Below are 14299 nucleotides of genomic sequence, written 5' to 3'. Positions count from 1 at the left end.
TGAAAAGTCCCTTCTCAGTGACAACACAAATGTCAGTTACAGTTCATACAGTATATTTGAAAAAGAACATTCATTCATTTCTATATATACAGTATTTTTACTCTCCCCAGAGTGTTGGAGAGAGAGTGGTTCAACTCCTTTTACTCTATCATGTAGCAACTGGAGGACTGTGGTATCCCTATCAGGCGCAATTTTCATTACGTTGAAATTAATTCACTGTATTTACTGTCCACTTACAAGTATGTACATTACAGGTCAGGTCATTACAGGTACACTTATGTATTAAGCATATGTGTGTGTATTATGTAGCTATTAATCTACAGTGAGTCAGACCTGTATGGAACAATACATGCTACTAATACTGATTTTAAATTTGCAAAACACCTAGTACATAGCTGCTAATGATAAAGGTTCTAATTAAAGTAAAATAAGATCTTAATAATAATATTAATAATAATAATTTTAACAAATCGTTTTAGTGAAGTGAAAAAAAAGTATAGTTATTTCAAGCACTAACTATAATTTTGTAACATATTTCTATGATTTGAAAGCGGAAAATATGATCAAGAATGTTTTGGCTGCAGCTACTCCCCCCATAAAGTCACAGATATAAGACCGGAACAAATATTATTGTGCTTTCAAAATAAAATAAAAACGTAAAAAAGTATTGTTCAAATTATTTTTTGACTTTGACTTTGATGTTGCTTTTTATTATCAAATAATTATTACGAATATTTGTATTCGCAAATAATTAAAACAAAATCTTCAGATGCTTTATGTTGGTTTGACCTGGCTATTATTTTGAAAGTGCACCGGAAAACTATTTCCAAATGCTACTCAGCTTGCGGAAGTTGGCACGTTCAGCGGTAGAAAGACTGGAGACGCCAGCCTCGACGGAGACCTTTGACTGTATGTATAAAACGGCCAATACTACGAAGAATGTCAACCATGTCCGCTGCTTTTTACATCTGCCTTCTCTGTTTGGGCTTCCAAACCAACACCGGTAAGTCATTGTGCGGTCTAGCATGCTAACGTTCGTCCGTTTGTATATTCTAAACGGGGGTTTAACGTTAACTGTTCGCGGTTAGCTAGCTGTGCATTGTTCTAAAAGGTACAAACCATAACTACGCCTAGCTAAGCTAACGTTACAGGCCTAGCATTAACTGTTAGCTTCTCCAACGTAACCAATGTACTGTAGATTACATTTCTTATGGAAAGCCCCTCTTGTTTTAGTTAGTTAGTGGCGTATTAGCCTGTTGTTATCTGTGTCAGTCGAAATCAAGCAGTGGGCGCATTTATTACTGTTAGCTAGTAGCACATTATTATATGTGTAACTGCTACATGCTAATACAAGTGCAAGGTCTGCGAACATTTAAACTAGAGGTGCAAGTTTGAAGTTGTTTATCGTCTGATAAGCTCAGAGAAACCCATGTCAATGTCGATGATGTCACATATTTAAAAGTAAAGACAAAGGTTTACAATTAAACCGTTTATATGAGCATGTTCACTCAAACAATACAGTTTCTAAACAATTAATGTAGGTCATGTACAAGATGAATGTGCTGTTGAAATGTCAAAGAATGTAGATAATAGAAATCTGGTTTATAGGTGCTCAAGTATTCAGAAATGACAGTGATCATAAAATAATTATAATTAACTAAATGTGAAAGCTGCATGTAATTTGACTTTTTAATAACAGCATCTAAACCAGGGGTGTCAAACTCATTTTAGTTCAGGGGCCACATGCAGCATAATTTGATCTCAAGTGGGTCGGTCCAGTAACATCACAGCATAATAACCTATAAATAAGGACAACTCCAAATTCTTCCCTTCGTAAAAAGTACAAGTACATTCTGAAAATGTTCAAACTTGATCTTTTTACAAAACATTATGAACCTGAAATTTCTTTAAAAAGGTGCAATTTCAACAATATTAAGCCTCATCATCATTTACACATGTGCATTACAGATCACAGTGTATCTACAAAGGCACAAAACATTTCGTCACAGGTATCTGGAACAATATTTTATTTTATGATCAAAACAACTCATTTTTACACTTTGCAAAGTCATCCTGCGTGCCGGATTGGACCCTCTGGTGGGCCGGTTTTGGCCCCTGGGCCGCATGTTTGACACCCCTGATCTAAACTGTTCCATTGCATGTTCCTATCCATCTGTCAGTTAGTCTTGGTAGGGACCCGGCTCCTGTAATACCCAGAATGCAGCATGATATGACATTGATTCCTAAACTGCACATTAATTAAATACCTGTTCGCTTGCTTAATGAGTGTGAACTAAATGTGATTACTTTGACAATTTGACACCAGTTATTTGTTAATGCTGGTATTCAGTCCAACTCAGAAGCAAACGTCTGGATATGTCTAGATACAGCTTGACATCTGCAAAAAGAATGACCGGTCGGAGTAAACCGGGCATACCATGTCATCTAGAGCAGTACAACAACAATCCCTCTCACTTGTAACAAAGATAACATTTTAAGTTTTGGATACACACACTCGCATACACCCGTTTCTTTCTTTTTTTCTGTTTGTATCACTGGGTGAATAAAAGTAAAAAAATGTAAACCATTTTGGAAGGCTGTTAAGTCTATTGAAGTGTAGAGAGAACATGTGATCTGAAAAAGAAAATCTTGTTCCACATCCCCTATTCAGTATCCTGTGATAGTTGTGACTCACTCAAGGCTTTCTTCTCCATTTTTTAAATAGTACATTTTACCAAAATAATCTTTGGCCGTCATAGGATCTAGACCAAGGGTATTCAACTAAAATTCAAAGAGGTCCAGTTAGAGAAAATTTCCGCAAGTAAAGGTCCGGAACATCATAATGTCTAACGTGCGTTATGAATTAGTGCGATATATATTGAAGCAGCCTAGTAGCTGTATCAACGTCTGCATGTAATAAACAACTGACTGTCAAATCTAATAAAGAAAGTAAAATTCAAAAACATTTAGACAATATTTATTGTCACTTAACATTGAACTATACAGATATATAATACTGTAGATATGTATAATGTTCTTCTCGGGCTGCATTTAAAAAAATAAATAAAATAGCTTTTTGTGTTCCAAAATCCAAGCACCTCTGAGGGAACATTCATGAGCAGGTTGTTGGGCAGTGCATGAGTCAGGATCCTGCTGGATTCATCATATTGGGCTCTGAGATTTTCTGTGACCTCATTCAGACTTGCGTCGGTATGTTTGGTCAAAACCGTTGTTCACTTTTCTCTTCTTAGAGAGCGCCATATGTAGTTATTTTTCTCTCACTCGTCACCTAGGTTTGTTGTTTGTACTGCTGTACTCTGTTACCTCTTGCAAAAGATCTCAATTAGAGTACCTTCTACAATAAATGATGTAATCGAGCTGTTATATACAGCTATGGCTGGGCGATAATTTTAATTTCTAGAACAGTCTGTTAAGTTCAGAAAGTGACTTTACTGTAATGCAGCTTTTAGAACAAGGAAAAGAAAATGATGCCATATTCCAAATCTAAAGAGTTATCTAGTCTCGTATCGATATAATATTGATATATTGGACAGATTGTCTGAATCTACCGTAAAACTTTTCAGTACCTTCATAGGCTAACCGTTTCAAGCTGATTACCTTAAAAGCTTTGAATCATAACCTCCAGGTTTGGAGGCCTCAAAAATCCAGAATAGGTTGGGCTCCTATATGAATGAGTCATACAACGCAGGATAACTGTTCAATTTGACTTTGTTGTTGGAGGCATTTTTGCCTTTTATGTTTATTCATAGTCCAGTGTTTATTCATTTGTTCAATTCAGTTCTTGTGGGGAAGTTTGTGAGTCATGTAAAGGCTGATTTAGCATGGAATAAAACATTTGTGATTTTATGCGGCGAAATTGGTATAAGATGGACATTAAAAAAAGGATTGCACAAGAAAAAGGGTGAGAGGACAGTGTTTCCCCTAGGGTTACTGCTTTGGAGGGGTGCTATTTGGAATGTGAATGCGCAAAGTAGACGGTACAAACTGAAACTTGAACATAAATTAGATCAATAGCATAAGTGTTTAGTTTATTTAATAAAAGAGCACCTGTCAATGTGAAAAGTGAGTTGTGAATAAAAACGCCTTGAATTTCAGGCGGGGCTCCGTTGTTGTTCTTTCTTGAGGTTGCATGTACTGGAAATGTAGCTTGACTTTCCAGCATGGTTCAAGTCTCAGACACATTTATCACACTTCCCCTTTTATTTAGTTCTCCCTTTGGTTTTCTTATGAACATAATTAATATTAATGTGCTTGTTTATGCATTTGTTCTGTCAAAACATGTGCACACATACTCAGAGACAGAGCCGGTGAAAGGAGCGGAGTGAACTAAAAACATCCGCGCCTCCCTATAGTATACAATAATACATTGAATACATTTGGGTCAAATAATAATCAGCAGATTATTCAATACGCAATATAATTTTCTATTGCAGTTATAGATGGCTTTCTTGGTAGAGCATGAGACCCGTGTATCAATGCTGAGCCCTTACCGAGGTGGACCTGGGCATGTCATTCCCTTTCTCTCCACGTTTCCAGTCCATCTGTCCTCTCTAATAAAGGCCAAAAAAAACCTATGGATACATATTGTAACAATATCTGCAGCATATCGTCATGTGGGTTCTCCCCTTGCTTGTTTCAGTCGGAGCACAGCTGCCTGCGCCAGACAACTTGACCATGATCACCATGAACACCAATTATACACTGAGCTGGGATTGGGACCAGAGATCTGCAGAGAGTCACGCTGTCAACTTCACCACACAATATGTTGCGTAAGTAACCAGCGATACTGAGTCTGTTATGACGAGCTCCAGTTTGAGGAGGGGTTTGAGAGGGGTTAAGTCATTTACGTGTGAAGCTCTACTTCAACATATTCTCCTGTAACTGATACTGGATTAACATTGAGGTTATTATGACCAAAAGGGAGGTTTTATTTATGTTCTGGAGAGGCCCCAAAGTAATGTAGCTGCTGGGAGGACAGTGTCTGTTGAATGGAATGCCATGAAATGTTTTTCTTTCCCACAGCAGGAATTTATATAACTCTTTTGATAACGTAACACTTAAAATACTTTAAACTTCCAGCCTACAACAAAAACTAAATGTGAAACTGTCATGCACATCTCCGAACACTGCGTCCATGAATAGAAGTTACTGACATTTATCCATCTTAAGGTTGGATCTTCTTTACAATGAGCATCACCGCCTCACTAAGACAGTAGTGTAGCTGTAAACTCTTAGTCTTGATTTTCTTTTTATTGCATTTGTTCAATTCAGTCCAGAGGTTCGTGGGGGGGTGCGCAGTTCACTCCTCATTTTCTCTGCTCTGTCTCTGACTGAAGGTGTGTGTGGGAGCAAAACAGAGCGGAGGAGGGAATGTGTATGCGCAATGCAAGAAAAAAAGTCAGGGTCATCTAGGAGCGCGATTAATCTGCGTTAATATTTTGAACGCGTTATTTTTCTGTGATTAATTAATTGTTAATTCGACAGTCCTAATATTTTTTATTTTAACTACAATCTTTAATCTACCCGCACTACAAAATATGATGGACCATATTTTGTTTTCATTGTCATGTGCAATTTCAAAATTAGTTTTATTTCTCTTGTTCAATGTTTCAAACATAAATACAGATTTATAACTGTGTTGTTTTTTTTTTTTTTCAAGTTATGAGTTTACTATAAAAAAAAAAAAAATGAAGGATGTCTAGTTCAAGACAATCAGTATTTTTCAGGTTATTAATTCCTTACCTTTTTTGTTTCTCATTCCCTTAGGAAGTTCAAGCTGAAGTCTAAGAAAAAGAGTCCGAGCTGGAATATGGCTTGTGAGAAGACGTCACGTAGGTCATGTGACCTTACAGAGTTGAAGCTGTACTACCTGGGCATCTACATGTTTCGTGTACAAGCCAATGTGAACGGGCGTTTCTCTGAGTGGGTGCTGAAGGAGTTTTGCCCTGATAAAGATGGTGAGATGAAGACAAGTGCAGGGAAGGCAGGAGAGTTTGAGAGGGAGAGAATCAGTCCAGACACATACTCGTGATGTGATCTCAAGTCTAGCACCACAAACCAACAAGACACGTTCACAGTCACAGGAGTGTACAACCACAAAAGGATGTTGATAGAGCTGTGAGAGACATTGTGAGGAAGAGTAACCTTTGCATTGTGTTTTGAGTAATCCAGCTCTGAACTATCCAAACCACAGTGTAGCGTTCGTTACGTGAGAAGCATAAGTAAACATGTTTTAATACAGCTTCACCAAGCTTAGAACGTCACACAGGCAGATATAGCTGGAAGAGCATACTGCTATAGAGAAGCTTGGCTTGAGTTATCTGTGGTCCTCAAAATAATTCTAAATGTATAGAATATTTTTTTAATGTGCAACCCACACAATGGTAAACTGAGATCAGATAAAAGTGAATTATATTTCAACAGTGCAAGCTCAAACAACCAGTATAGAGTGGTAAATCTGTGGGCGTCTCCTGTTTTGTTTTGTTATGTTTGTCATTTTTTCTTGTATCAAATTAAATATTAGTTTCAGTTATAGTCTTGATTATGTGATAATATTGTGCAACTATATTTCTGTCGTTGAATTTATCACGACTACAGTTTATTTAAATCTAGTTCTTTATTCCTGAACAGCCCTTAATCTATCTATTCCTCTCTCCTGCTCCTTCTAGCTGCTCTGGGTCCTCCATCCAAAGTGGGTCTTTCTCCTGCTGGAAGTGACCTGGACATTTTTATCTCTGACCCTCTGACCAGCACTAACAGCTCCATGAAGGAGCATCATAGTGAGCTGTACTACCACATCCTCTACTGGGAAAGCTCTGTAGACACACAGGTAGGAACTCATCTCCCACCACTCTGACAAACATTAGGCTCATGTCGAATATATTGCTTTGTAATAACTTTTTTACTCCATGAAGATTATACTATTTAAAATGACTTTAATTCATGGGCTTGAGCAACCTTTTTATCTCTTTAACATCAATTGCCCTGTTGCTGTTTGTATTAGAAAGCTGTTATGTGATAACTCTCATACAGTTTCTTTGTTAAATAACAGCCACACAGAAATGTTACAACAGGAGAAAATACCCAACAGTGTTCACACTTCCCATTTTCAGTCCCTAAAGACATCTGGTGAAACCTGAGACTCACAATGAGCCCAGACAGAGCACCTGGTTTCTGTTCTCGATGTTCAGCCAAGTGTTTCTTTATTGGTTTTGACAGAGGTGCTTCCTGCCTGTGCTACAAGGCGGGTACATCTCACGTGAGAGAGTACGTGAATTCTTGTCTGGTGTCATTTATTGCAGCCAGCTGCTTTCATATAAAGCTGGTTTGACGAGGACGGTGACTAGAGTACGTCCTAAAATAACCCAGAGCTGACTAGTATGTCAAATCATTTGGATAAAGGTCACAGCATACACAAAATAAATAAATACAAACTTAATTATAAACAGTCTATGTGCTTCATACAGATACATTCACGATATATTATAACAAAAAATAAGTTTCTCAATTGAAAACTTCCTTGTTTTCTCATGGGGAGTCACAGTATGCCCTCATGTAGCTTCTTTTTATTTTTTACATTCTACAGTCTTGTGGACACGATGCCTTTTTATAAATATATGCATTATACATTAAACAATAAGAATACTATGTAATAATAAATAATAAAATGCATATTGATAGTACAAATACACAGAGAACAAAAAGGTTATTCCAAATAATAATTAATAATTAATATGATAAATAATTACAATGATAAATATACATTTCATATTGTACATAAACTTTCCATGTCTTTAAAAAAAAAAGTGAACATTATTTGTTAATTTGATGAACATGATGAAACTACTTGTTTCATGTTTTCTTTGTTGGAAGTGAATGTTTTCACTAATGTAAATGGTTATAGCTGCACGGTTTAAATTATGACTGTAAAGTCTGTCTAGATTTTCAATTTAATTTGAAGTGTCGGCCCCAAAATTCTTATTTTTAAAGTATAGAATTTTTTTAAAGAGTTGGAGCTTTTGTATTGTGTCATATTTCTGAGTGAAAACGAATATATGGGCGTGGGATCATTTTGAGAGGTTTACACTGCATCATAAAAAGGTGTCCGTTGGTTACCAGGTTTCTGTAGAATGACATGAACGCAGCCGGAGAGGGTGAGAGGACTCCGCCCACTCCTCCCTCACCTGCATCAGGTTAAATCAGGAGGTGGAGAAGTGAAAACTACATTCTTTGCAAAGTTCTTTGCTGACTGATATACACACACACACCTTCAACCAATGATATCGCTACACAAGCTTACTATAATATTAATACATTTTATTTATAAGCGCACTTTTCATTTGAATAAACAAAACTCAAAGTGCTACTGAGTAAAATGATAAAGCAGAATATCAAAAACTTTAAAAACAGACACGGCAACAGATGGATGAGAAGTCTAGCAGAAGCCTCTGTTACACAGATGGGTTTTTAGGCCTGTTTTAAAAGCATCCGCAGTCGGTGGTGTCCTCAGATGGTCAGGGAGAGCATGCCACAGTCTGGGAGCAGCGGAGCAGAAGGCTCCATCTCTCATGGTTTGGAGGTTGGTCGTGGGAGGATGGAGGAGGTTAGCCTGGGCATGAAGAAAAGACAGGGATTTAGATATATCATTTCTCAAAAAGAACATATGTTCACATATTGGCTCCAATAGATTGCAGAACAATTAATGCAGGAACATAGAATTAGTTTTTAGAATTTATATATAATTTTTATTTCAGGGTTAGGGTTAACCCATTTGTGGTCACACTAATACACCACATCTATAAAGTGACTCTAAAGGACATCTGAGTAGACTTTGTGTTGGGAGGCCCCAGCTAGACCAGGGCCTTTTTTATTGCCTCTTCAATATATTGTTTAGAGGTGAAAATACAGAAAGTTGAATGCGTAGAAGTGGGTAATTTAGTGCATTCCATCTTAACCTCTTACCGTGTGGACGGCCCGCCCCCCGCGGGCCCAGCAGGAGTTTTATTTTGCCGTGTGTTGTGTACAGTCCATCATGCTGGATGTGGTACCCATGCCATACCTTATTAAGGCCCTGTCACACATATCCGTATGGCAGAAACGTATGCTGGCGTATATGAAAATTTGTCAGAGTCCAAATACGTCCAACCTTTCATCGGATCGGAAAGTGAACGTATACAGATACGCATGTCTAACCTATTGATAGATACGAATAAATGAAATGAAGTGCCTCTCTCATCTGTCCTTCAGGCCTTCAGAACACAGACTTTGACAAGCAGTGCCAACGTGGTGACTTTGTCAAACCTTAAGGCCTGGACTAGGTACTGTGTGAGCATCCAGTCATGCTATGACTTCTACAACAAGAGCAGCAGCTTCACCTCATCCCTCTGCATGCAGACTGAAGGTAAAAGCCTCATCTCTATACACTTTAGGGCTGGGCGATATTGAAATTCCCCTACTCAAGATATTGCTTTAAGAAAACAATGATATACAAAATTATCGTCCAAAAAAGCTGAAGAGAGAGATGCCTATAGATATAAATATCTATATGTTGCAATAACTAAGTGTACAATGTAAAGGCGCTATTTTACCCAAGGGCATGCTGAGATCGATAAATCGGATCAATTAACTGTTTTGTTTTTTAATTCAATAGCACCTTTATCAACATTGACGTATGGAATGACAATAACACAGATATAGGCCTACACGCTGCAGCGCTGAACAGCCATTAGCTGTTGTGGAGCAGAGAACAGAACCTGCGGTCCATGGCACACATGTAAGGAGAAATACTGAACTGTGTGACGTGGATCCATACAAGCAGTGGACAGTGATATTACAGCTTGACTGAATCAGATGAACTTCCTGTGTTCACAACTCCAATGTGTGTGTTTAGGAACCGAAATTCTCTTCTCTTTTTTTGGGTACCCGGTACCTGCCATTTTCAATTCAGTTCTTAATTGCAACCGATTTTCGGTTCCCAACCCTAGCGAGATGACCTACAATTTATATCACAGTATTGTTTTATATCACATTAGCTGACATAAACTTTTACATTTTAACCATAGACTATAGTCTATGGTCTTAACCCACATGAAGAAAGGGTTTTTAAACACCTTTTGGACATTTGGACCAATACTGTGCAAAAAATACATAGACCGTAAGCCATGCAGTAGTGAGCCGACATGAGCAGGTAAAGGTAGGCGGCAGCCTGTACATGACCATAGACGGTATAACCTGTGTGGGCGTAATCATCGGGTGTTGTGGTAGGGGTAAAACCAAAACGTGTGTGTTTATTACAGTAACGATATTGCAAAATCCATATCGTGGCAGAATGTGTCACCCCTACTGCAGAGGCATCGGTAAACTCTAGCTTTCATGTCTCCATGTTTGTACCGTGTGATAACAGATGCAACTATACTAAAAAATGATGTAATCTATCTTTGGGACTTCAACAGGTTCCACTCCGTGGTGGCAGATCGTTGGGTACTTCCTGGTCTCTCTGGTGAGCTGCTTCTTGTTCATGCTGCTCTCACTCTACAGCTCCTTTTGGGGCTACAAGTACCTAAAGTCAACATTCTACCCCTCCGTCCAGCTGCCTACTCACTTCCAGGTATGCAGCCACAATACGCCACACTTTTACTTTACCTGTGAAAATGGCTTTTATTGTCTTAAATTTGGCCAATTAAATAAATAGTTGATAGTCAGCTGCCTATAGATATAGCAGCTGACGATCAACACTGTTGTCGTTTACAAATGTATCTTACTAAAGTTTTATATTCAGTTCCAACAGAATGTCTCATGTCACTCTCTTCTCTGCTCTTCCTCCTTCTCGCCCCTGTCCTCCCTCCAGTATCTTTGTGACTCCTCTGGGTCTGACATTCCTGGCCTCCTCACCCCAGATTCAGACTCCGAGCTGTTATGTGATAAGGTGTCTGTCTGTTCAGAGCTACCGGTCCTGGAAATCCACAACGCTCCTCCAGAGTTTCTGCCGGCGCCCCCATCAGGACTGGAGCAGGACAGCAGGTTGCTATATCTATATGTTACGTTCATGTTTACAAAGAACAAGTGCATTTAAAAAGAAATGACTCCTCGCATTTCATGGATTTTTAGATTGTATGTGGCTCAGCCAGTGTTTTTTCTCACAGTGTTCACATATAATAATGTGTAGTGTAGTAATGAATAAATGTTTCTGTCTCTAGTGGCAGACACAGTCGCCAGGACAGCAGCGGCAGTGGAGACTCAGGCGTGTACTCCACGGGGGGCAGCGCCAACTTGCAGCAGCCCAACACCGGCCAAGACTCTGGGAAGAGCCCCGTTGACTTGGAGCAGGTGAAGATGCAGGACATGGCTCCAGGGCTCAAGACTCAACTTCTGTTCGCAGACGAGGGCATTGTAGACATGTGTGTCTGAAGGCAGGCACGCAAATAGACGTTTGTTGGGAAGAGCATTAAGCAAAGATATTAAGGAAGATGGAGGTTTGTGGAAAATGTGCATTGTGCCTTTTCTCCAGCTGTCACTGTGAAACAAGGGGAGGAAAGAAAGAAATCAGAAGGCTCAAGATGATGAGTTACAGACTCAAAGTGATGTTTCCAACTCCCAGGACTGGTGAGGTCTTCACTGTTGACGCATCTCTCTTTACAGATGCTTTTGAAGATGCAGACCCTAACCAGGAAGTACTGTTCCATGCTGATTTTAATATGTTGTACATTTCCTTCACCTTGTGTCCAACAGCAACTGTCTTCACCGTCACGCTGTGAGTGGTTGCTGAATGTGGGCGAGAGGATTAGAGTCTATCTGTGTAGCAGTCTGCTTTAATAATGGTTTTAAGAGTCAAATCATGTTTTTTTTATCTTCCTGTCCTATTGCTTTAATGAGGTAACATAAATAGCTTAAAGGTGCTAATAAGGTTTGAATAAATCTAAGCAGAAGTAGTCACCCAGTGTGACTTCAGAACAGTAGATGTGGGAGGCTTTGAATGGAGTTGACAACCTCTTGAAACAGGAGCTCTGTGTTCAATGTTGGTTTTGGAGGCTGGCGTTTGTGGGGCTGTTTAACTGTATTGTGTCTGTTATTAGGCCAAAAGAAAAGAAGACCTGTAGGATAATAATGCAATACAATTCAACAGTGCTGGGCATTGCCAGTGAAAGTTGAGACCTACGGACATTGTGATGTTTAATATTTAAATGTGTGTGTTGTTGAGAAGAACTCTTCTTTAAACAGGCTTTTTGGACCTAAACAGGGTTTGGTTTGCAGTTGATGAGCACTCCATACAAAACAGCTACTTGATGAGTTTCTCTACATAAAATGAACATACTATATTACATACTTAACTGTTGTGTTTCTGTGTGGAAAAGAAATGAAGGACTTTTTCAATTTTCATCATCCAATCAGTAAAGAAATGCAATCTGATTTATACCCAGATAAAACATTAATGGTGACTATAAGCAAGGTTTTGTTTTTTATGTGCATATATTAACTTATTATATGTGCCTCAAGCATTTGAATACATTTATGATTCTTATAGAATCTTGGTACTATACTAGTTTAAAGTTTAATTTCATTTGTATCAAATATTTCTTTCTCAGATTTGTCACTGGATTATTTCCAACTCTGTTTTCATGTTTGTTTTTATGTTTTGAGGAAGAAAACAGAAGTTGCGTCTCCACTTCCAGTTCTACACAGCCTCAGTTGTTCCTGTTGTTTCCCTCACATGTATCTGTGTCCACAAAGACAGAAAGAAGCTTAGCAAACATATTTTGTGGGGGGAAATAGAGAGGGAAAGGGGTGTCGGTGTACTTGTACAGTTTATTAAACAACTTCCATCTGCTTTATAACAACAAATTGCCTTTTCCTGAATCTGCAAGGCTACAGTAGGACGTATGGGTGACATGAGGTGGCAAGTGAAAAACACAACTGATCTGCATGTAGAATGTGATGCTAACACAACGAATATGAATTCAAGGCACAATGTGCACTTTTTTTAGGGTCTTCAAATAATTACAATCTATTAAATGCAACAGGCTTTCAAAGCTTTTAGAAAACTATCTGGACAAAGTTTGATTGCATCCTTTATTGCAATTGCCAATCTGCATTGCCTCAACATGTTGCCCATCACCGTCCACTGCAACTTGAAGTTGTACAGAAGCATATTGTGAAGTAGTGAAGTGAGTGGTGATGTCAGTGTACGTCTCTGGCCTCACATCCACCAACTATTGCATCTATAGCCCCGTGTTAATGGACAATCATGAAAATGAAATAAATCTCTTCCAATACCAAACTTCGGTGTCAAAATGAGCGACTTTCCTGCACGTGGCTTCTCCTGCACACGCTGAGCTCCAGACTTTACACAACTTTGTGACATTACTAACATGATGTATTTTTTTCCACTTTTAATGAATTTGGCAAATAGTTTTATGTTGTTTCCTGTTACCATCACATTTTTTTTCTTTTCTGAATCCCAGACTGATTTATTTAAGTTGTATCACAAGTGAACTTCACTGAACAACACTGAGACTACTGTGATGCTGTTGAATATTAACATTTCAAAGGACTCTACAGATAGTTACCACCAACTCTGCAGTTCTGCAGAGGTGGTTTTTTTTGCATCTTTTCAACTCATTGTTTTGGTTTACAGCCTGCAACCACTGTTGTGTTTGTTTGGCACAATAAGACCCTGGCTGGTGAACATTGTGGAGCATTTAGCAGCTATAGAGCCAGATTTCCCTCAGGAGTTGGTGGAGACCAAAATGGAGCTAAAAGAGAGAATGTTGGACATCATCTGGCCAGAAACACGACTTGATGAATGCTAAGTTTACACTATTTACTTCCCTCTAGTGGTATCTAGCTATACAGATAGCCTTGCTTACTTGTCCAGGTTTTGAAATGTCTGTTTCGGATATTTAACCCTAACCCTTTTCAGAATAGGCATATCCATTACAATGGACGCTCCACAGAGAAAAGTTTACATTGGAACTACTTTCTACCAAAGAAATAACCCCTATGAAAGATTGAGGAATGTAAAAAAGGCACATTGCTGTTAATGATTTGCTGCTGTGAGTACCACAAACCACTCACCTCCACAGCAGACATTTTGACTTATTGTAGGAAAAGCACAGGTGTTATTAATAACATTACAAATGTCTCTGTTCTGTATCCCAGTGAGAGTGACCTAAGCCTGCATGACCCAGACCAGGATCCTGAAAATTAAGCAGCTAAATTGAATTCAGCCCATTGTATTGTGGAGACGGTTAGCTCAAAGCTTGGACAAGTCAAACAGAACTAC

At 38.6% G+C, this 14299-nt stretch overlaps 1 protein-coding gene across 1 annotated transcript; it reads left to right on the top strand.

The window, feature by feature from the left end:
• The first annotated feature begins 845 nt into the window (after positions 1–845).
• On the top strand, positions 846–13294 carry LOC115026674 (interferon alpha/beta receptor 1b-like). Its single transcript, XM_029459572.1, has 8 exons — positions 846–1003; positions 4661–4790; positions 5788–5978; positions 6690–6850; positions 9268–9421; positions 10473–10627; positions 10868–11040; positions 11217–13294. The coding sequence occupies exons 1-8, from the start codon at positions 940–942 to the stop codon at positions 11425–11427; spliced, it is 1239 nt and encodes a 412-aa protein (XP_029315432.1). The 5' UTR covers positions 846–939; the 3' UTR covers positions 11428–13294.
• The last annotated feature ends 1005 nt before the right edge of the window (positions 13295–14299 follow it).

The sequence above is a fragment of the Cottoperca gobio genome, chromosome 21 (assembly GCF_900634415.1).
Source record: "Cottoperca gobio chromosome 21, fCotGob3.1, whole genome shotgun sequence".
In the NCBI taxonomy this organism is placed as follows: domain Eukaryota; kingdom Metazoa; phylum Chordata; class Actinopteri; order Perciformes; family Bovichtidae; genus Cottoperca; species Cottoperca gobio.
The sequence above is the reverse complement of the archived record's forward strand: the minus strand, read 5'-3'. Positions and strand labels throughout refer to the sequence as shown.